Source organism: Elgaria multicarinata, chromosome 8 (assembly GCF_023053635.1).
Source record: "Elgaria multicarinata webbii isolate HBS135686 ecotype San Diego chromosome 8, rElgMul1.1.pri, whole genome shotgun sequence".
NCBI classification, from domain to species: domain Eukaryota; kingdom Metazoa; phylum Chordata; class Lepidosauria; order Squamata; family Anguidae; genus Elgaria; species Elgaria multicarinata.
In genome coordinates, this window is record NC_086178.1 from 67,350,146 (window position 1) to 67,375,337 (window position 25,192).

Consider the following 25,192-nt stretch of genomic DNA (forward strand, 5'->3'; position numbering starts at 1 on the left):
AAGAAATGTGACCTCTTTCTTCCTCGCTGAGAATTAAAATTGCGAGGGAAAAGGAAAACACGGAAGAAAGAAAAGAACCAAACCTGGATGGTTTACATGCAAATTGGCATTCCATCTGGTTTAAAACATTGCACGTCCAAAAGCCTTCTGGGTTTGGAATGTAGTACCGTATCAAGTATTCCACAAAGCTCCTAAGAATCACAAGAAGCTTCCTTTAAAAACAAGGAAATAATAATAATCATAACAACAACAATATAAGATGATGATGGTGACGATGATGAGGATAATCCAGAACTATTTTTTTTTTTTTAGCAGAGTGCCTCAACTTAACTTCTAGAGCTGTAATTTTAGATCAACAACAGAGGATGATAGGGAACAGATGGGTTTCCTTTTTTCTTTTCTTTGTACAGGTCCTTTTGCTAAAGCAGGTTCAAGGTTTCTGCTGAATGTGGGCACACGCAGAAAGAGAGTGCAATTGCCGTCAGCAGGAGAAGTGTGCTTGGCCTGATGCTTATACGAAGAGTAGACGAATTATCGGAGGAAATGTGACTGGTGGAGCCTCCTGCCATGCTTTCCTTTCCAATTGCATTCTGCAAAACACAATCACTTCCTTCGGTCACATTTTCATTAGCACAGCCTGGTATATTTTAGATCCTCCTCAACAAGCCCTATTATGGCACCTGCAAGCTACTTTCTTCCACTCAGGCATGGCAGCTTCACCTGTCTAAAGGGGCCAAGGAGGTCCTGCCATTAATATGAAACTGTTGTTGTTGTAATACTTAAATTACATTCAACGGATATCACTGAGATTAAGCTTATTCATTAAAAAAATCCATTACTGTGCACTCCTATACCCAGTTTCCTTTGAGTAAGCCCCACTGAATTTAATGGGATAACCTTTTGCGTAGAAATGTATAGGATTGTGTTGGAAAAACTTATTGAATTTTTAAAAGAGCCTCATTTTCTGATGTAATCAGTTTGCAAACAAATCCCTGTGAAAAGTGTTTTTTTTAGAAACATTGACAATATTATTTTTAACACTCACTTTGTATTGTGCACAAAATGGTTTAATGAAGCTGAATGGGCAAGGCCTTGTAGAAAGACCATCATCAGAAATCAGGGTAGATCTTGGCTTGTATACAGGGCATAATCATAAGAAATACAAAGACTGGGTTTTGAATTTTGCATATGTCCCAGTATAGTTTTCAGGTTCCAATCTATGACCCCCTTTTGAGGGAAAAAAAAGGCTATGAACAATAAAGAAAAGCTCAGATATTTGTCTGGGGTGTGCGTGTGTGCATGAAAACTGGCTCTTGCCAAAGTAAGGGTATTTGGATTTGACATAAGTCCTCCTCTTCTCACTATGTAATCGCCCCACCTGTGGTTTTATCTATATATTTCAGTACTGCAAAGATCTGACTCATTCAGAGCTTTATTTGTTTTTGATTTATACCCCGCCTTTCTACCAAGAAAATGGCACTCAAGGCAGCTACTGTGGTTTCTGAAGAATTAGTAGATTGACCCAAAACTTAAGGAACCCTTTCTTCCCAAATGGGAACATCTGTGAGGCTGGGTATGAATACTCAGCTAATCTCTGTAGCTAGATTAGCCTACAGAAGAAGGCTGAAAGTTCTAGGAGAGAGTATAAGAAATAGAAGCTGCATTCAGTCTTATTCCTCACATGGTTTAAAGAACTGTCATTTCATTTATCCCAGATATCTGCTATGTTTAAGGGTCTTCCTAAGAGCCATACGATTTCATGTTTTTGCAGATTACCAGCTAATTACACTGCACAGATGAAGGGTAATTATCATGTGACCTGCAAAATCATGTGCTGCAAAGAATTAAAACCTTTCTGCTATACGGTTGAAAATGAATTGCTATTCTGGGCATGGGTTTGTCCCTCCTACACCATAACGTACCAACCAATATACAATGGAAAAAAACTCCGCTGAATGAATTGAAGAAGTCTCTATTAGAGACAACAACTAAGGCCAGAAGGGCTTGGTAGTCTTATAAAACATAGTTTAGAGGATCACCTTTACCCACATACAAAAAGTTAAAGGCACCCAATTCATCTGCCCCCTCCCCACATCTAGTCTCATATACAACCAGAACACATTCACACACCTTAGCAGTGCAATTCTCACATACACAACCTCCTTATTCACTGCCTCTGTCTTTTTCCTAAAATGGGTAACTATTCCTCCATGTGCCACTCACACTCTGACTCTTGCAAAGAGGAGGAATCTCCTTATGACTCTGAGGGAAGAGGAGTCAAGGAATGGTTGCTGCATTGCCCGAAGTGGAGTATATGTGTACCAGCTTGCTCCTATCGGACACTGAGCTGAGAGAAATGTAATATACAAGTCAGAAGAAGCTGCTGTAGTCTTGGCATATCTAACTCTATATGCTACATTAGTTTCTGTTCCATGTCTTGGGCAGAAGCAGAGGCAAATGCCTATTTTGGCAGAGTTAGCCGATTAATCATTAAAGAGAAATGAAACTGAGGATGCCATAGTTATAGGACCTTATACGACAGAAATATAAAACAAGGTGTAGCATTTACCCTCCCAAGCTCTGTAGGATGAAACCTCTAGTCAAAGCAATCTTTGAATATTTTCCTCAGAAAGGCTCTGAAAATATTACTCAAAGTAATCTTTGTGCAAGAAACTAGTGCTGTAATAGTGCAAAATCTTACCCCAGTCACACAAAGTTCTGTCGCTACAGTTTCATTGAAGCTCTGCTTTGGTACCTGCAGAAAGATGAAAAAGTTAATGCAGAACTATATTTTGCCAATAATATTGGGGGTAACATTCCTGATTAGACTTCGAGAATGAGAAAAACGTATGTCCCGAAACCACCTACTCTAGAAAAAAGACGATTCATTGTAGCCCAAGTAGACTGCTAAATTAACTCTTTTTGGGTATACCATGTCCATTCAAAAGTTTGGTAGTTTTGTCATTGATCCATTTAGGTGGAGGCAGCAGCTTTAATTTCTCTCATGTGCTATCACTGGCATTTGTTTGATTTTATGGGGAAACAAAATTATGTAACTGATACTTAAATGCAACTTTAAGAGATTTTTGCCACACATTTCACAGCAGGTAACAAAAATACAAGACAAACACATGAACTCCTGCTATACAGTGCTTTATATTGATTGATTGTTGTGTAAATGGTTTATGTGAATGTGGAATGAGAGGTCTAGTGAAAAACTTGCTGTGTAGAGAATACTTCATTGGGAAAAGGAAATGCTTCTGATGGCTTCTGGTCTTTTTCTGTTACAACCATATAACCCAGGGATGAAGAATCTCAGACCCAGCAGCTAAATCTGGTCCTCTGCGGGTCCTGATACGGCCCTCCAGAATTCCCCAGAAGGCCATGCCCCTTTTCCCAGCCCCACCCATTTCCCCCCAACTATTATATATATATATATATATATATATATATATATATATATATTTGCATCCCACACTATATCACTAGGATCTCAGGGTGGCATACAGATAAAATCATACAAAAACAATAAATATACACAGCGAAAAACAAATTAAACCATTAATCAAGCTAAAACCAGTATAGAATTTAAAAGCAGTAAAAAAAAACCCAATTAAAATGATGTGAAAACTTGGTGAATTCAGCCATCAAAGGCTTTGTTAAAAAGCCATGTCTTAACTTGGTGCAGGAATGAAGCCAACACCAGTGTCAGTCGACCCTTCAAGGGGAGGGCATTCCACAGCTGGGGTGCCACAACAGAGAAAGCCCTCTCCCATGTCCCACCATAGCGTATATCTCACATTGGTGGGGCGTGGAGGAGGGCTCCTCCAACAAATCTCAAGTCTCGAGCAGGCATAGAATCATAGAATAGTAGAGTTGGAAGGGGTCTATAAGGCCATCGAGTCCAACCCCCTGCTCAATGCAGGAATCCACCCTAAAGCAAACCTGTCAGATGGTTGTCCAGCTGCCTTTTGAATGCTTCTAGTGTGGGAGAGCCCACAACCTCCCTAGGTAACTGGTTCCATAGGCTCCATAATTTTTGTGAACCGCCCAGAGAGCTCCGTCTATTGGGCGGTATAGAAATGTAATAAATAAATAAATAAATAAAATAGGCGTACTGCTCTAACAGTCAGGAAGTTTTTAGAGAGAGGTGCTCCCTCAAGTATCAAGGTCCCAAGCCATTTAGAGCTTTAAATTTCATTACCAACGCCTTGAATTGTGACCAGAAGTGTATGTAAAAAACAAATGTTCAGGAATGCTTGGGGTTCAAACCAAACCATCTGGAGATCCACTTTCTGCTTAGCTCTGAGCTAAGGCATTAGCCTTAGCTTCCAATTTCCTGGCTTTCAGGAGCTTGAGCCAACACGAGATAGCCTTAACTCTGGTCTTTCAACAGTAGGATTTTTAAAAATAATAATAGAATATAGTGAAATGGCCACCTGATCTCGAGAAGATTAAACAATATCTGTGCACAGAACAATAAACAATTTCAGAAGAAACAAAACTACATGGTAAAATCTTCTTAAAGTTATTTTTCGGCCTAAGACATAAAGTGAATCATAATAATGAGCTCAGCAAAAAAGGGTAAACTTTCATTTTTCTCCAATAAAGAATAACTTCTGTAGTTTGACAGAGGAAATGAAGATACATACTTACTTCTTTACTTTTGTAAAGTAAAAATTTCAGGGGGTAAAGTTAGCTTTCAGACTGAGATGTTACATGCCAAGTTTCAAATGGGAAGAGTACATTTTACTGCTGAGTTATAAACCTGTAAAAAGGGGTTATAATGGAAAAGCTGGCATAGGCTGTTGTACTATAATGTAGCAGTGTATCACTAAATCACAGGTAATGGAAAAAATATATAAAACTCTGTGCAGAAAGCATGATATCCAGTAATTATATCCTAAGGGACAAATCTCTTTTTTGCCCCAATTGTACAGGGTCCTGGACAAAGAAAAACTGGTGTAATTCTAGTGCAAGGAAAATTAATGCCTCATATAATGGCTTGCATACTAAGCTAATACACTTATGAGCTGATTAGAAGATCAAGAGATAATGTGCTTGTATTCATTCATAGCAGGATTTCAAGTGTGAGGAACGATCGCTTCCCAACAGAAAATAGGACAAAACTCTTAACACGTCTATTTCAATATCTAATGTTGATGTCCAATTTTAAAATTTAGCAGAAGATTAGGAAATCTGAGCAACTTTCCAACAAGTCACATTTTTCTCACTGGAATGTTGATTTGAATTATTCAGAAATCAAATTAATTAGGATGGAAAAGCTTGATTTTTTGCACTTGTGGTTTGAGGACAAGACTAGATCACACTTCAAAGAAAGTAGACTAATTTAAAGATGGAAGTTTTGGAGATGTTTGCATTGCACAAATGCATCAATGTTGTCAGATATACAATGATGAGTAGTGCCTGTGTGCAATGATAAACAGTTTCTGTTGGTATTACTTGTCTTTCCAAAGCAGAGACTTAAAAGAGCCAGGGAATGACAGTGAGGCAGAGAAGAGCAGCCATCTCTGTATTGAACCCACTGATCGATGAGACGATTCCTGGTAAACAAGGAGATGCTAGGATTGCAAATGGCACAATGACAGGAGCTGTCGGGGCTGGAAGAACCAGGTTCTCTGTGCAACTGCCCTGTGGGGTGAGCGCTTGGAACTACAGTTTGAAATCTTCCTAACAGTGAAGTATTCTCAGCTATGTACTCACCTTATGTATTCAGGTTGCCTATTGGGCCCTCCTGGACAGGATGGGTTATAAATGGCTTTCTATTTGAGCTAGGACCTTGCTTGAGGAAGAAGGTAATTCTGAGCGGGTGTGTTTCTGTGTGTCATTTGGCTCTGGCTCATGTCATGGATCACCTCTGACAGCTGCCTATGGTTCACCCTTGACATAAATATCCACGTTGTAGTAACTCGTTGACTCCTGGCTTTCCAGATGGTTTGCATTGCTGCAAGTTCCTTCCCCTCAAAAGATCATGAATGATGTATTGACAGTAATGTGGGTAACAGGTTCTGGGCATAGAAAGATTTGGTAACAATATCCTACTCACAAAAAGAATTTCTCATTTGCCATTATGTATGACCTCCTCCTCTTCTTCTTCCATTTCTTGACCTGTAATACCTCATTTTCGTAATAGAGAATGGGTTCAACAAAACTAAGAACTGAATCAAGTATCGGTGAAACTGATACTGATTTTCAGTGATGTCCTACTTTGCCTTGAAGCCATAGGGCTGGATCCAGATTTAGGTATGTGCCACTGGCTGTTGGAAGTGGTCTTCCATGATCTCTCACTTCTGGCAGCCCCTTTAGCCCCTATGAAAATACTATACAGAGAGTTGGGGGATCCTGCTGAATTGGATGAACTATGATGGGGGGGGGGAGGGCAACCACCCAAATTGGGTGGATGCACCTTCTGTTAGCAGAATCCTCCTGTCCGGTGATCCAACCCATACGGTATCACAGAATTTATTCAGAGAATGTGTAATTCCCATTCATTTAACTTGTAGTTTCTCTGAACATTTTAGCATATGCTTAGCAATGTGGCCAATGAAACTAATGGAAGCTTTGCACTGATTGAACGGGCTACATCTCCTAATGTGAAATCCGGCTACAAACGCACCAGAAGCCATTTATTTTTGTTTTTCATTTGTTTGTTTTTAATGTAAAAGCTTCTACATTAAAAGACAAACAAATGGGCTTCTGGGTTGAAAATGGTAATGATTTATATGGAGCCACTATGGTGAATGGATAATTAGTTAAATATAATGAAACAAAATCAAACAATCAAAACTCAATTCCGTTAAAACTCATTTCATTGTTGTTGTTTTACACAATGGAAATAAAGCAGTAACTTTGTTAATGCAATGCATAAAGTCTATTCATGAGACTTTATCAACAAAGGATTGAAGTACTACTATATTCAGTGGCAAAAACTGTGCACCAAGGTTAAGCCTATATAAAGGTAAAAAGAAAAGAAAAGAAAAAAGACTATAGGATTGAGTACTTTTCCACTCTCAGGGGCCAGCCTTAATTTATCCAGTTCTACATGCAAGCTTGCTTCTCTGTTTAACTTGGCCAACAAAGATTTAAGGTTCAACACAGACAACAAGAGGCTAGCATAGAATTCTTTCTGAACACAGCAGGAATTCTAATATTGTTTCCAAAAAGAAGAGAAAAAAAATAAGAGTTAAGCAAGTTAAGCTATTCAGGTTCCCTTTAAAAAAACACCACAGTGGATTTCTTTCCAGATGAAGGCATTGCCCATAATGGATGCTCTTTTCCCCCTCATCCAGAAGTTCTCTACAAACATGGTTGCCACCAGTTTTCTGGTAAAACGCCCACTTCTTTAATGGATGTATGACAGACCATAATTTAAAAGAGGGAGCTTTTCTGGGCATGGTGATGAAATGATAGGAAATGTTTCATAGCTGTTAGTTCTGCCTGGCACACAGCTGTTAAAAGGGAACTAAATCCTTTTAAAGCAATAACACTAACAAAACCTATCTTTTGAAGTGATGTTTCTTTTGAAAGTTTATGCACTGCTCTCCCTGTATTCTATTTGCTCTTTCTATGGGTCTTATCCTGCAAAAATTAAATATCATTGCGCTACACATTTTCCCCTGTTACAGAAAGAGAATATGGTTTAAGGAGCAGATCCCTGACTTGTGTGTACCCAACTAAAACCCTCATTTATTGTTCTTAGGGTTGGAAAAGCTGGCAGATATTAAATAACCCCAAGGAAATTCTTATTATGCTTGCGATTTTGAGGTCAGCTACCCAGATCAATGGATCTACAAAGCACATCTTCAGACCCATTCTTTTCATTTAGTCAATGGCCATCACTTTACTCTCCCCCAATTTGGGGAGATAAATTCTTATTATCAGTACCCTAAAATAAGGTGATCATATGAAAAGGAGGACAGGGCTCCTGTATCTTTAACAGTTGCATAGAAAAGGGGATTTCAGTAGGTGTCATTTGTATATATGGAGAACCTGGTGAAATTCCCTCTTCATCACAACAGTTAAAGTTGCAGGAGCTATACTAGAGTGACCAGATTTAAAAGAGGGCAGGGCACCTGGAGCTTTAACTGTTGTGATGAAGAGGAAATTTCACCAGGTTCCCCATATATACAAATGACACCTGCTGAAATTTCCTTTTCAATACAACTGTTAAAGATGCAGGAGCCCTCTCCTCCTTTTTATATGGTCACCCTACCTAAAACAACCGTACAATCCGCCCCACACACTCAGGTCCTCTAGGAAGAATCTAATTCAGCTAGCAAAAACTAGATTAACAACTGTTACCCAGAGGACCTTCTCTTCTGCTGCTCCCAGACTGTGCAACGGCCTGCCAGAGGAGATTCGTCAACTTGACAGTCTTTTAGAATTTAAAAAAGCAATAAAGACTGATCTATTCCGGCAGGCCTATCCAGTGAAATTTTAGAATGTTTTTAGGATGTTTTAAGGATGTTTTAAAGATGTATGGTTTGTTTTTAATCAGTTTTTAATGTGTATTTTATATCATGTTTTTATACTGTTTGTTTTATACTTTGAATGGTTTTAGTTTTTGTGAACCGCCCAGGAAGCTTCGGCTGTTGGGTGGTATAAAAATGCAATAATTTATTTATTACTTTTTTTATACCGCCCAATCGCCGAAACTCTCTGGGCGGTTCACAAAAATTAAAACCATAATAAAACAACCAACAGGTTAAGAACACTTAACAGTATTAAAAACACAACCAGGATAAAATCACTCAGCAAAATTGATATAAGATTAAAATACAGAGTTAGAACAGTAAAAATTAAATTTAAGTTAAAATGAAGTGTTAAAATACTGAGAGAATAAAAAGATCTTCAGCTGGCGACAAAAAGAGTACAGTGTAGGCGCCAGGCGGACCTCTCGGGGGAGCTCATTCCACAACCGGGGTAATAATAAAATAACTGTCCAGATATGATGGGCCTACAATCCCATCACTGCAGCTGGACACTAATGAAGGAAGTTGTAGTCTCAACATGTGTTGATGGCACCACATTGGTCAAGGCTATTTAACAAAGGAGGGTTCCCAAGTGACAAGGAAAAATAACAGCTAGCTGGTCGGCTCTTGTGCCTTTAACAGCAGCTTCTTGTGCAGAAGTCACAAGGTGCAGTTTTTTGCAGCATCCCTGTAATGCCTGTAGCTCAAGCAGCTGTTAGGCGCTACTACAGTGGAGGTTGAAAAGTTTGCTACCTTACTAGAAAGCTTTGGAAGGAATTCAAAAGCAAGCCTCATCCTTTCTCCAACCATCCTGTGGCGAGCCACCTCCTTGAAATATTCATAACCGATAACACTACATAATCCTTTGTTCCTTTTCCATCTTGATTACTGAGATTTACTATGCAACCAACCTGTTTTCTTAACAGCAGGACACAAACAATAAACAGCAAAATTCATCTGTCTGTAAAAATGCAATCGGTTTAACTCTTTTGCTCTTACTAAACACCAGCTGTATCTATCAGACTTGTCAATAGTATTTTCTTATTAGCCCAGCAATCCAACATAGGCTGCTGCAATATAAATTACTTTCAACTGGGAAAACAAGCAAAGTGCATATCACAAGCAGAGCCCACTAAAATAAGGATTCAATTCAGCATAAAACAATCTTGAATTCTGGACCGCAAAGCCTAGCCGCACTGCTATTTAATCTGTGATGGCAATCAGCATTGCCGTTTTCCACTACAAAGAAGCCTGACCTTTACTTGCATGTATGCTGAATCAGCTGTAAAACAAATCCCCAACTGGAGCATGAAAATTAACTGTGGTCAATTTGCCTAGGAAAGTAATCATCTGCAGACTTACCTGGGAGTAAGTCTTGATGAACTAGTTAGGTGGGAATTGCTCCCAAGTAAACAAATTCAGAGGACTGGGCTGAAAGGCAGCTTCATTGTTACACTATCAGCCCTAAGAGCACTGCTGCCTGATCTTAATCATGTTTACTCTGAAGTGTCTCATTTATTTCAATGGGATTTACTTCAAAGTAAGTATTGTAGCCTTATCTGGAAAGAGGGCCTGCTGATTAACTAAGAACTCAATGCGATTAAGACCTGGACACTATTGTCCACCATAATAGCATTTATTCATCAACCTTGTTTTACTACATGAAGCCTCTCCCAACAGTAGTTGCAAAGTCACAACTGGAAGACTGATGCTGTACCATTCAATTCCATGAAGAAGTAGGACATGTACAGAAATCCATTCTTTCTCCTGGTCCTTTTGTCTACCTCTTATTTGTTGTTTTATACAACTCTTAAAGATACAGAAGCCCAGTCCTCCTTTTTATATGGTCACCCTACTTTCAGTGCCTATGTTGAAATCTGCATGCTTGATAAGCAGACAGCTTTCAGTGAACAACCTGGTAAATTTCTCCGATTTCCATCCAGCATCTGGATGCTAACTGTTCAAAGTTTGGGTTAAGGCAATGAGGATCTGTGTGTTTCCTCGGTGCGGGAAAGCTCCCAATTCTTGGGGAGCACAGGAGTTAAGCAGCTTCTTTGCTCTCGAGGCTGAGATCTGGTGGTTAGCCGAGGAACAGCACAGTTCCCCAGATCCTTAAAAACCAGCCTTTGACGGTTTTTGCTCAGTTCTTTATGATTGTCAGGACTTGGAAGACAAACAGACTAAAGGGCAGTGAAAGCATACTAGAAAATGGAGTTGCTTTTTGAAAATCAAGGAAGTGAAAAAAAACCACCTAAAATGCTCAGCTCTAGAAGAGTTTGTCTTGAGATACAGATTTCCTCCAAAAGGTATCTCCTTTTCAAAACAGAATACTTTAATATTCTTTCTGAATTAAACAGTAGAAAAATCAAAGGCTGCTAGAAGTAAACAAAACCCATAACAAAATATTCCCCATACAAACAGCTGATTCAAGACATGCTGGGAAATATCCTTCTAGATATGGCAGGACTAATCTTGCATCTTAATACACTAGAACTGTATAAAGAGAAACTCAAACTTTTCTTTTGTTCATTAATTTCTGGGTGTGTATACTGCAGCTTCTGATATACAGTCAAAACTACATTTCTAAGACTCCCTGAGTATTCAAGCAAGAGATAAAGGCCCATAAGGCTTTTTTTTAATCCGTTAACTCTTGTTAAAATAGTAAGACCTTCAGATTTCAATTTAAGACAGGAAGGTTTTTGGGTCCTTATGGTTGCAGAGATAAGCTTGGAAGAGAGACTGCAAGTAGTGTCCTATGACTCAGGCAGAAAGGCAAATAAAACATTGCAATATGAAGGGAAATGTTTCAAACCAGTATTATTGGGCAATACATTTCCTTAAATATGGCTTTTTTAAAAAAAAGAAAAAAGAATAAAATATTTATTTTTGGTTATACAGTGTGTAATTACTGTTCCTTTCCAAGGAAAGAAAAACATCTTACCAGTATGTAAAAATTGTTCCTCTTTAAATACGTATTAATTAGTTTAACCTTTCAATGAACACTGGGCCATTGGACAGGAATCTCAGATCAATGGCCCTGTTCAGAAGACACCTTAAACCACAGTGGTTAAGGCTTTTTTGTTAACAAAAATGGCAGCAGTGGTTAACCACAGTGGTTTATTAATTATTATTTTATTATTTATTTATTACATTTATATCCTGCCATTTTTCATCCAAGGAACCCAAGGCAGCGTACATGATCCTCCTCTTCTCCAGTTTAAGGTGTCTTCTGAACAGGGCCACTGTTGCCTGCTATCTCTTCAATAGCAGACAAGATAGAAAGATGGTTCTACAATAAAAGGTTTGTAGTAAAGAGATTTGTAGTAAAGAGATGACATTCTGGTATATATAGATACTACTGGTAAAAATAAAGATACTCCTGAATTAAAGGATTTCAGTACCTAGGCTAACTTCTGTAGGGTAACTTCAGTACTTAGGGTAACTTCACTTCTTCCAAGATGAGTATGGTTCCCCACTGAGAAGCAAGGTCTTCCAATTTTATACCATTCTTGCCAGACAGATTATTCCATATGTTTCAACCTTGCTCCATCAAGACTGGCCTTCCCTGATGCCCTGCAGTCTGGTGCCCTCCAAGTCACAGCATTCCTAACCATTGGCTGTGCCAGCTGGAACTGATGTGAGTTGAAGTCCAATTCAATCTGGAAGGCACCAGATTGGGGAAGGTTGATCTAGAGCACTCCCTTTGTCCATGGATGGCAGATTACTTCCTATCCAGGACATGTACTTCTCCATAACCACCATCTGTTTTCTAAAATTACTGTGATTCTCTGTGCAGCTTCTCCCAAGAATACATTTCTATCTCACAATCTAACCTTGGTTCCTGTTTACTTCTTTGTCAAGGTACATATGTTGTATGAGGGACCTTTTAGAGCAGGGGTGAACAACCTGGGTCCCTCCAGATGCTTTTGCCTACAACTCCCATCATCCCTCATCATAGGCTATGCTGTCTAGGGCTGGTAGGAGTTGTAGATCAAAACATCTGGAGGGCCACAAGCGGTCCACCCTGTTTTAAAGGGTATATATATCAAATCATTTGAAGTTGATTTCTCTCCTCTCTTTCTATGGCTTGGCTGTAAATGTTTCCCAAGCACGCAGACTGATTCAAAGGGTGAATTCCACGTCATTCATGATTTTGTCTATAATATGATGTGGTCAGTAGAAAGATGCCTCCCATTCCCTTCTCTCTGACCGCAGCTCAACATTAGTGAGGAGGTTTTCCTTAAAATATTCATTTATCCATTTAAAATACATATATACAACCTTTGATTGTGATATATTTGCCAGTTAAGGGCCAGCTTCATTTACAGCCACTTATGTGTTTGATTCAAATGAACTCACAAAGCTTTATGGCTCTTATTTTTAGTTAATATGATGCCATATAAACAGTATAACTGTTGTTGTTGTTGTTGTTGTTGTTGTTGTTTGTCTCCAGCTAGCACTTTTGCATAAAGAAGGGCACAGAAGAAAATAGAATAGTAAAAGCACATGAGGAATCCTTTTTTGCTAGCTTAGTAAATCAACAGCTTAGGCTGACTGGGTTTTAAAAATTTCAGATATGAAGCTGAATGGCCACTTTGCTATAAATCCAGTTGGCTTCAGATTCATTATTGTAGCTCGTTCCTCTCCAAGGTATGACAATAATTTGAGGGACCTTCATGCTTGGATTTGTTTTTGAGTATGGCTTGAGAACATTTCTGCAGAAATGGTTTAGCGTGTTGTCTGAACAAGCCCTTTGTGTAAGAGGGTACAAGGCTGCAACCCTGGGCCCATTTATCTGAGAGTAAACCCAATGTACTCAGGGATTTACTTTGGAGTAAATATGTATAAGATCGTACTTTAAAAAATGAATGCTTTGGGTTGATTATGGAACACTGTTTTTGCCCATTAGGAGTATTTCTGGAAATACTCTAATAAAGGGACATCAAAAAATTAAATATTAGAATTTAAAATCCATGTAGGTTTTCTAGGAGATCTCTCTTGAGATGGATGTTCCATCGCTTGCAGTTCAACTCACATAACACTCCCAAATAAAACCAGTGGATTTTCAATACCAGCCCTTCTTGCCTGCTTCTCCACTGCTTCTTGAGCCAACTAGGTGGTTTGATTTATGTGTTTGATATGTACAGTTTGTTTGCTTTCTTTTTCCCCCTTTTTTAAAAAATGCAAATAGCAGCCGCCGGGGGCTGATAATTATCAGGATCACAGTAGGCAGGTGAGAGTTTACCTCTCTCCTACCTTGTTGCAGCCCTGAGAAAAATGGCTCTTGCAAAGTTGCTATTAATGTAAATAAAAGCTTTGAATTGGTAATTTTTATCAGGTCAACAACAGATTGCAAAACCTTCTGCAATGTTGAAAATTATTTTTTCCCCCCCCTCAGTATTGGCTGCTATTTACATTTTTTAAAAAAATGTGCATTAAAATACAAAGAAGTCTTAAATGTCATGTCTACTTTTGCTCTTAAAGCTTTTCAAATTACTATTTTCTCTCATTATTCATTTGTGAACAGTCCAGAGAGCTTCGGCTATGGGGTGGTATAGAAATATAATAAATGAAATGGCACAATTCCTTTCCCTCATATACTGCTCTTTTAGTACTTTATAGCTTCCCCCTTCTCCTTCTCCTCCTTTTGTTTCCCTTCAGTTACTGTTGTCCACTAATCTACACTTCCTAATGCCTCCTTTCCATCTATCACATCAGTCGCTGTCAAAAAGTCAAATTGTGCTCTATAATCAGAAACCCCCAAGTTTGTGCTCAGAATAAATTTATTCAATTTTCTTCACAATATGGGTTTAGAATGTGATGGGCATGAATTCTTTTTTTTTGTCACAGGCTACACACAGCCCTAATTATAATCCATCCAGAACATTATTAAAACTTGCCAGTATTCAGTCAAACTATCACCCCAGTGTCATAATTTGGACAGTTATAAAGTAATATTTAGTCAGCGCTGTAATGTTAGTTTAATGAATTTGAATATCAACCATTGCAATCACATCAGAGATTTATTCATACCCCCTTTTTTTGTAATGAAAAGAATAGGAAAAGTGTTCCGTAAGTCAAAGCAAGGAAGTAATTGTCTTTCTGGCATAACAGCATGGATCTTACAGAGTTTGATGGGCCTATCACTGTCAGCTTGAGAATGATTAGATGTGTATCTGTCTGAGGGCAAAGACATGAGCCTGTAAGAAAACTGGTGGATCCTGCTGAATATATGTCGGTACTGAAAGACACACTTCTAATCAACACACTTACATTGTGCTTACGCCTATCCTCACATTATGATATGCAACCAGAAGTGTTAAGTCTTCAGTTCTTCTGCTTTCTGCACTCTTTAGTATATGCAACCTGGCTCTGAGCCCCCATTAATTATCTCAGGGGATTCAGGGGCCAGTGAAGGGAATAGAAAGAAATCAGGAATAAACATAGCCCTATACACAAAGTGCTTATACACTAAGGGCATAGAAGCCAGGAACAACGATACAGCCCTTGACGGCTCCTCCTTGGTATTACTGGAGCACAGATGAATATTTGAAGCCCACTTGACAATGAGAGAAAACTACTTTAGTTCCCATTGCTCAAATTCTCTTGGCACAGGCTTAGCTAAAGCTTATTTATATTATCATGCTGCATATTTATAATGGGCTTCCACTTTAACCAGATACGTTCTTCAGCGATTTACCATCTTGTCTTCATTGATTCTAATTATGTTGCTTCTCTTTACACCATTATTTGCTTTCTCATGCTATTGACGAGGTCCCCCAGTACCAGCTGAGAAAAAAAGGAAGGCAGGCAGGCCCTGCCATGCACCTGCTTCAGGTGACACTGATAGTCGTGGTGGATGGAGATGAAGGCAGGAATTGATGCTGCAGCATTTTTTTAGTACTGTTTATAGCCATGGGGCGGTGGGGGTGAGGGTGGCTCCATTTGGGCTCAGCAGCAAATTGTCATGGGCCTGCACTGCTCTAAATGTCACACTGGTGGCGCTGATACAATTTTACCATGGATTTATCTCATGGTGTTGATGAAATATTTAACGCCTGCCACCACAGTCAAACTATCACCCCAGCAGCAGGTGGAGCCAATCAGACAAGAACAGATGGTAAGAACTTTCTTCTGCAGTAATATCTAAAGTGTCCCCAAATCGGAGCTCACTGCAGAATAGGGAAGTGCAACCCATATCTTTCTAGTATTCTAGACTAAGGAAAAAGGAAGACACCTTGTATAAGGCTGCAATCCTCCAATTGTTTAGGCTCTTCAAATCCCATTATTTTCAGTGTGATTTAAGTAAACTAATTCTATGTCGGATGCAGCCTAGGTTTCCAAGCCACAGAGCTGAAGCTAATTCAGCTGTAGTTAGAAAAAGGGATTCCTTTTGCATGAGTCTACTCATTCCCCCTCCGTAATCAAGGGGATTGTGACTACTGATAGAACTGTTGCAGAATGGGGTGTACTGTAATATATGAATGCAGTTAAAAATGCAGTTTACCTTCACATACACACACAAATCATAATTGCTCAGGCAATAAGAGTTGGTCATATCAGTGGGGCTAAAGATCTGATGATTAGGCCCTAAGTATTGCTATCTTCCTGGCATAGCCTCGTAATAGCTTTCAGTGAATAAAAGCTCTAAAGCAACAACAAAAAAATTCTACAATTGAAATCTCATTTAACAAAAAAGCAATTATAACATCTCTCCGATAGTTATGTAGCACATCTGATAAAGATATGAAGTCACCATTATCTGATTATGTATCTAATTATCAGATTATGCAAATTTATGTTAATGGAAAACAAATGAGTTGTGTTTCAGTTACGTTAATGACTGAAAAGACAGAAAGCTATCAAAAGGGACATTTAGCATAACCATATATGCTTTTCTTGGTAAGAGGTAGAACTCTTACCAAAAGCTACAATTGTTAAATATTCTAATCATTTTGTGCAAAAGCACAAAGAGTGCAATCCTATGCATGTTTACTTGGAAGTAAATCCCATTATGTTCAATGGGTTTCTCCCTAGTAAGTATAAGGATTACAATCTAGATACCAGAGAACTGGGAACTTCAAGATAGATTTTTATACTACAAGTAGGATGGGTAGGATTGTCTCTAACAAGATCATTTGTAAATATGAACTCATAGAAGTGAAATGAGCATCCCAAACTTTTAAATGGGGATTTAAAAAAGTGTGATTCCATTTACAGTATCATACCTATGCCAATTGGAATTATCATCAATGATTGCAATAAAAACAAGCCATGAAACAAACTATTTTCAGAGAATGACCCAATGTTTCGTCAACCCAATATAAATTAGATGATTTGTTTGTTTTTCTTTCAGAACAATGTTCAACCCCATGAACACCAAGGGGAAAAGTGATCTCGTTGTGCATCCTCTGCCTCTGAAAGCACATCAAGATGGAGAAGGCAACTGATCTATGGAAGAAATTCTTCCAAAGAGTCTGTTATATTTAATCAAATAGCAAAATCTATCTACTGAATCTCCCTAAGAGAAATAGCAGTCATGCATTTGCTCAAAGGTTAGCATACACATTGTAAACAGATGAAGGCTGCAATCCTATACTCACTTATCTGGGAGTAAAATCCCACTGAAGTTATTCAGACAAAATTTTGAGTAGACATGCAAAGGATGGCGCTATAATTGTAAGTGTAAAGAAAGCACATGCTAAAGTTTTGGCATATGGAAATGTATTCCTTGAATGTATGAAACTGCCTTATACTAGGTCTGTCTATTGGTCTATCAAGACCAGTATAGTCTACTTTGATTGATGGCAATTTCCCAAGTTCTTCAAGGAAGATAGTTTTGTGTGGGTTTTGCAGCCCTGAAACCTAAGGCTATTAAAAGTGGAGATGTCACGGACTGAACCTGACAACATATTTGAGTATTTCTTGATTTAATTTGTACCCTGCCTTTCTACTAAGAAAAACGGAACTCAACTTTTAAACTAAAGGCTCTTTAAGGCAGCTACTAATGTTAAAACCAATGAAGCAATTAAAACGAAATAAGAACAGAAGTGCCATGCTGGGTCAGACCAAGGGACCATCTACTCCAGCACTCTGTTCACACAGTAGCCAACTAGCTGTTGACCAGAACTCATAAACAGAACATAGGTGCAGCAGCACCCTCCTACCCATGTTCCCCCACAACTACTGTATACAGGCTTACTGTCTCTGATACTGGAGGTTGCACTTAGCCATCAGGACTAGTAACCACTGATAGCCTTTTCTTCCAGGAATTTATTCAACCTCCTTTTAAAGCCATCCAAATTGGTGGCCATCACCACATCTCGTGGTAATGAATTCCACAGTTTAACTATGCACTGTGTGAAGAAGTATGTCTTTTATTTGTCCTGAATCTCCCACCATTCAGCTTCATGGGATGACCCCAGGTTCTAGTATTATGGGAGAAGGAGAAAAATGTCTCCCTTTCCACATTCTTCACACTATGCATAATTTTGTACACCTCTATCATGCCTCCTTTTTTCCAAGCTAAACAACCACAGTTGCTGTAACCTTCCTTCATAGGGGAGATGCTCCAGCCCCTTGATCATTTTAGTTGCCTCTTTCTGCACTTTTTCTAGCTGTGTATACTATTTTTTTTAGGTGTGGTGACCAGAACTGTACACCTTATTCTGAGGCCTTATCTAGACCAGCAGTTATCCCGGGCTGATACCCGAGATCGCCCCTGTGTGTCCAGATGATGCACAGGGGATCCTGGGATGCAGCCTTACACTTTGGGCCCAGTTTTTCTGGCCCAGTTTTTCTGGCCCAGTTTTTCACTTTGGGCTCAGTCTCGGGCTGAGCTCTGAGACCGTGAGCATGTGGCCAGTTTCCATGGCTTCTCCAGGCTCCGCGCAATTACTCACGCGGAGCTGCGCCCATCGGGGCTAGGGTGGAGGGAGCGGGGAAATCAATAAGAAACAAAACAAAAAACACCTACCTTTAGTTGCTCAAGTGCTTGTGCGCAGCCGGCCCTTTAAAAAATAAAAAATGGTGGGCGCAATGCCTCTCTTCTTGAGACCGTCGTGCCTTACATGTAAATGAAGGCGAAAACTCACGTTATTTACAACGCAAGGTCTCCCCTCCTCTCCCCCGGATTTTCAGTTAGGTCTAGCAAAGGCCTAAGTATGGTTGCACTAAAGGCAGTATGATACTGGCCCCCTCCCTGCCCCAAGAAACAATAAATTAAGCAGCAGTATAGCAAAAACAAATACAAAGCCAGCGGGGTGGGTGGGGAACAAATCCAGTAGATCAGCCAGTGAAAAAATATCCCCTCCAACACACAAACGCCATCTGGACCAATACAGCCTTTGCAAAATGTCAAGAGTCCAACAGTGATGAGTTGGATTGAACTTCCCTTGGGAGGGAGCTCCAAAGCTTCAGTGCCATTGTAGAGATGGCCTTGCCAAGAAACTTCCCACTTCTTCCTAATTGTATTTCAAATAGCACGGGGGCCCCAAAGTGAGGTCTCCAAGAAAGATCAAAGCAATTGCTCCACCACTCAGCACTCCCTTTGAGATCCCACTTGGACACTCTAAGAAAATTGCTTAGAAGGAAGGCCATTACAACAGCATGGAACACGAGTTATTAATCATTTATATAGCACCTATAATCTATGAGGTGTTTTGCGACAGAACGCTGCGCTCCCTAATCCCGTTTTAAGAGCCTAGATACAAAGTGGTGTAAAATAGCATTGGTGGAGATAAGCGAGAAAGCCAATCTATTTGCAGTTCGCACCAAGGCCCCAGGAGGACGGGATAGTTTGAGCCAATTCACTGATTGCTACACCAGATGAAATATATAGAATCTTGTTGTGTATAGAGGAGGAACAAAATAAACAGCACTTCACACTCCCATTGATTTTGAAGTCAAGGGACTAAAATGGGTGGCAGTTCCGTGTGTTCCAGAAACTGGAGAATAGATTGGGAAGTGCGGAGGGGGGCAGGAGGAATGCGGAGAACAGTCTGAAGTTAATTCAGAGATCTATTATTCAGGTGAGGCAAGTGATTGGAACACACAGGAATAAAAGGTCAGTGGGGGATAAAATAAATGTGATTTATTTCCCGGCGCTGATTGTAAATGCACACTGAATATTATAGGCAAAATGAGAAGACAGGTTAAAAGCAGAATAAAAACATATTTATGCTCAGAACCTTAGCAGTACTAATGCCTTTTATTAAGAACATATGTTAAACACTTCAGTTAAATGGCTGTGTTTGACTTTCTTTCTTATAAACGAGATTGGACTGCTGTGAAGGGTTAGGCATACAGTGTAGGAAATGGCAAGACACGGTCCCTCTTCAGATGCTCTCTTCGGAGGCTGTGATGAAGTAATTGTGACATATGGTTTGGAATGAATGCTTACGAGTCTTTCATTATTATGTTTTAAACACTCATACGTTCCTCTACATCTTTATCAGTTATTATTGCGGAAAGAAAACTATGCCCAGGTTTCCACATATATATGAAATGCGTTTCATTTTATACCCACTATTTAGGGCTTTTGACTTTTTACATTGTTGGGTTTTTTTGGTTCTGTTTTTTGGAAAAAGTATCAAATCTTTTATTGTACTGGGAAAATCCACGTTTAAACACACAGCCTGGAGCATGTGATAATTAGGCAAGAAGAAACTATCCATTTTAAAGGAACTGTATGGAATGCTATTGATGCGTTACTCTCGGAGAATGAAAGGCAAAGATTCTTAAGACTGTGGTTTTTTTCTCACAAGGAATTATTTCTTGCATAGGCATGTGCACACTTTTGAGCTTCATATTAGTCGTCAGCTATTCCAAATTTTCCCTACCACACTTGAAAGCAGTCTTTCACCCAAGGTGATAATAGTTCTGCAAATATAATTATCGACCCAAGTCAGAATGAAAGCAGAATCAGACTTTCAATCTTGCTGGTAATGTGGATTCCTTGTGGTTCCTGCTTTTGAACATCTTTGAAATGTGTGTGTGTGTGTGGGGGGGAATGCATGACTTTTCGCCTGCATCAGAAGCCCATCCATGTAGCTTCCTGCAGGGGGAAGAGCATGAGTCCATATTACAGGCATTACACAATGTGAGGATTAGATGTACAGTAATAATGCTGGGCAAGCATTGGTAGCCTGGCTTGCAAACCTAACTGCACTCTGCCAGAACAATCCACATGATAATCAAGACCCTCTTCTGTGGACCAGGATGATTTGACGACTCTGCGTGCAAGTTCTGTGGGTCACAGAAGTATTCTGTGCCTGGCAACTAGGACATAACAAATGGGGAGTGGTCCTGTTCAGTGTTCCAGTCTATTAGCTATGCCTTCTTCCAGGATACTCCATTCCATTCTCTCTCCCCTTTGGGTTTCCATTTTTCCTGTCCCAACAATCGGTATTCTGTGGTTGCTTAGCTGCCCGGTCCTTATTGGGCTGTTTTGGCTTTTTTGCCTCCTTAATTATTTTTTTCTAAAGATTTTTTGGACTTCTGCAAATATCAGGGTTTATTTATTACATTTTTATACTGACCAACAGCTGGAGCTCTCTGGGTGGTTCACACCAAGCATGCTGAGAACTCCCTCCATTTCATGGGTAGTGCAATTTTTGCTCTATAAAGAACAGCATTCAGCTAACTGAATTTGTTATAACTGGGACTTCCCAAAAAAATACTACGGAGTGGACTGCTGATGTCATGCCTCTCCATTTCATTCCCCCACCTCAGATTTTCTGGTCCACCCCATCAAGACAGTCAGAATGGCATGACCACTGAGAGCGTACTCCATCCTCACTGAGCTGTTTGGATCCCCACACCCTTGTTTTTTTCTAAATAAAATTGTCTTGTTGCACTTTTGGGTTTCCCCCCAAGCCTACTGATACCTCACTTTTGTGCATGGATGGTGCTCTTTTGGTTATATAAAGACTGGAACTCTGAAGGTTATTGGCATATACATAACTATTGGTATATATGATTATCTGGTTCTACCTTATTGGTTCTCTACCCCTGCTCTTACTTTCAGATGAGATCAGCCCAAGAGTATAATGGTTCATGCAAAATGCAGAGGACTTTAGTTGCCATGCAGCTCAACCCTATGTATGTTTACTTGGAAGTTACATCCCACTGGCTGGTTTCACACAATATGACAACTCACACTCAAGGACCTGGTTTGCATTATCATCATGGGTTAAACAAGCTGGGGGGACATTTCCCTGATCACCTGCCTGGGAGTGGCTTATTATGGCATCCAAACTCAGGTGGCATGGCTTGTTGGAGGAGGAAATAACCCTCAAATAACCCAATCCATGAAGGGAACTCACGGTTTGTTGTTGGGTTCATGGTTTGTTAGCATGGCAGGGTTCACACATCCCATAGTTTAACAACAACCCATAGTTTAAAGGCAATCCACACTCAACCCATACTCAAACTTGAGTGTGGGTTGTTGTGTTGTGTGGGTTGTTGTGATGTGCGAACTCACCCACAGTTCAGATGATAAAACAGCCCACTGTGGGTTGTTTAACCCACGATGAGCCACAGTGCATGTTGGTGTGTGCTGGCTGGCATTTAGCATATTCAGCCCCTGACTGGGGTTTTGTCGTGTCATCTGAAACTGGTCACCATGAATTATGCGAGGGGTATTTAACCCTCACATAACCTATGGTCTATTATAGGTCACTGAGTGCAATCAGGCTTACTCCCAAGGAACCTCACTCCCAAGGAAGTGTGCACAGGATTGCACCCTTCATTCCCAGCATTTAACAAGGCTGGTGAGCATGCCAGACTAATTTAAAATATTAAAGTGAACATAGGGTCTCTTGGAAAGCAGATCTACTTTCTTCACTGCTCCACAAGAGGATAGCCCCTCAGCTTTGATTGAAATAACACCAGTGTTAAAACTGTGTGTATGTGTCTGCAGAAGATAGAACAGTGTATATAGAAAATGGTGAAAAGAATAGAAAAGAGACAGGTGGTTAAGCAAAAGTTCAGGCTGTCTGAGTGAGGCATGATTTAGATATCCCTGGAAGGAGAGATTAATGGGCTAAGCAATGATCTCTTGTAGAGAGGAGGCCAAGATTCACCCAAGTTATTTTTTTCCCTAAGTATAATTTTCTCCATGAGAAGTGTTGAAGAAAATGAAAGCAGAAGAACTCTTTAGCAGGGAAATCCATTTCTACAATGTAAGAAAAATAAAAGCTATAAAAAACAGATGTCTGCTAGTGGAGCTGGTTCTCTCTGGGCTGAATTGTAAATTTTGAGAGATGGGAATCCTGCAGTTACAGGAGTCATTCAGGCCTTTGGATAACCATCCTAAAAGTCATGTACAAATTAGGGCCAATTCACATGTTATGAGAAACAGCACTGCCGGGTATTATGCAAAGGGGAAACATGTGTGCACCTCCCACATGGAAAAGGGAAGTTATTTACTGCCAGTTCCTTGTAACATGCAAAGTGTTTCTCTGATATCCCAGTAGTTCTATTCATATACACCAAAATCCAGAAGTGTTTCAGACTATCTTATTACATTTTTGCAATACGTGAAGAAATCCTGTACATCTCATACATGCACAAAGATAACATCCACATCAGATCTTAGAAAGCAGGGCAATCTTGAACCAATAAGTGTCCTTTCCCCAGAGGTACGCAGCCAAGTTTCCTCTGGCAGCAGATGTAATCATTCCACAGGAGTGGGGTTTACTTAGCCCAACTGTATCCATAATTGTGATTGGTGCTTCGAGGTATTGGAAGGAAACTTTCTCCAGAAGTTCTAGCTAGATGTACATCTCTATACATATTATTATTGCTTTGCTACTAGGGTACCACCATATTTTTGCAAGCCCAGCTCCAGACAACTTGCATGATTTCCAGTTCCTGGAAGCGGATTCCTTTAAGCCAAAAGCATAATCATGTATCTAACGTTACGTGAGAATTGAACTCTCAAGACTTAACAGGATGATAGGGGAAAATCAAGGGACAAATGTTCTACTCTCTATATTAAAGGAATAAATAATTTCCAAGACAAGTTACATGTTTTATTTTTTCATGGAAGACACTTCTGTGGTAGAATAATTATCACCATATATCTCAAAGAAAGACACTGCAACTTGATATAATTCTCAGTATCAATTTTAAAGAATCATTAGGCCAGTTCCATCAAAAAGGGGGTGAAAGCCCAATGCGAATACCTAATTAGCTGACTGAACATGGAACACAATCCGAACAAATTGTATGTAGGCAGAGGAGGCTGTTGGCTCCAATTTAAGTGGGGCAGAGTTGGTCCAGAAGTCTAAAGAAGCTATCCAAGGTGTTGAATCCCATCCCCAAAATGAGTTCAGAACCTTGGATAGCTCCTTTAGACTTTTGGCTGATTATAACCAGAAAGGAATCTCTGCTCCATCAACATTGAAGCCACGAGCCTCCTTGCATGCAGGTGAGTACTACTGAATCAGAGAAATGGTAGAGATCTTAGCGGTCATCTAATCCAACCTACTATTCAATGCAGGATCTACAATGCAGAACACAACAAGAGGATCCCTGAAAGATGGTCATCCAGCTTCTGCTTAATGACTTCCGGCAAAGGAGACTCCGAAGAGGCAGACTGTTTCACTGTCAAACAGGAATTCGGGATGAATGGATTTCTCCCATCTCTTTCTTTTATTGTTCCTAGATTACCTCTGTCCTGGATTCCATTCCTTGTGAATTCTGGTTTAATTTGGAGAATTTCTAAAATAAACTGGAATTTGAATACTTGTAATTTGCCACTGCTTTTAGTTCTGCCTCTCTATTTGTATCTCCCCACCCCCACCCCCTGCTTTATTGATGTACACTTGTGTGCATTTATAAAACATAGTGAAATGGAATCTTGATGTGACTGTATGGCTAATGGCATCAAGATTTATTTTTTTCAGGGTTTTACTGATGTGCGCATGTGCTCCTGCCCATTCTTAGAATACCACATAAAACATTTGCTATCATCACACCAAGATTTCTTTTTTAAAAAGAGCACTTTAATTTTTGTGAACCGCCCAGAGAGCTTCGGCTATTGGGCGGTATAAAAATGTAATAAATAAATAAATAAAATAAAAATTATCAGTGTTCACAAATGCAAATGAGCATTGGTAAAACAGCACAGAAAAAGAATCCTGATGCAATCCGATCAAGATTGCTTGCGTTGGCAGTGTTTTATCAATGCACATGTGCACATCATTAATGTTGGGAAAGGAAATCCTGAAGAAGCTGCTGTCATAAACTGCAGATCTTTCCCACAGCAGTTCCGTATAGCTCTGTACACAAAAACTGTATGCACTTCGTACAAAATTCAGAAATAAAAATGGGATCAATTATCAGTTCCAAGTTGGAAACAAGGCCAGGTAATTCAGAACTCCAAACTCCCAGGAGAAATTTGGTTGTGAAATTTTTCAGACGCATTCCTAATTGAAATTAAGGGGACCTTCAATAGGATTAAAGGGTTAGTAAAAACAGATTCATAATCATAGATTCTAACTACCCACAACTTCCATTCTCTTCAAATAAATAATCTTTCTTATAGACACAACAGCATTGTGGATCACACGTCAGGCTTACTTCTCTGTAAGCAAGAAACACAAGGCCATACTATGCCTATTTAGGAAACAACATCTTTGCACATTTTCCTGATCAGCTCAGCCCCTCCATGTGAACAAGTTCAACCATATTAT

General features: G+C 39.6%; 1 protein-coding gene across 1 annotated transcript in view; it reads right to left on the reverse strand.

Moving 5' to 3' along the window:
- Positions 1–279: 279 nt before the first annotated feature.
- The window catches only part of GFRA1 (GDNF family receptor alpha 1), a 209,954-nt gene continuing 185,041 nt past the window's right edge, over positions 280–25,192 (reverse strand). The window contains exons 8-9 of the mRNA XM_063131572.1: positions 2,702–2,755; positions 280–590 (exon numbers count right to left, since the gene is read on the reverse strand). Coding sequence (XP_062987642.1) covers positions 420–590; positions 2,702–2,755 — 225 coding nt within the window. The 3' untranslated portion in view covers positions 280–419. The remainder of the gene's footprint in view (positions 591–2,701; positions 2,756–25,192) is intronic.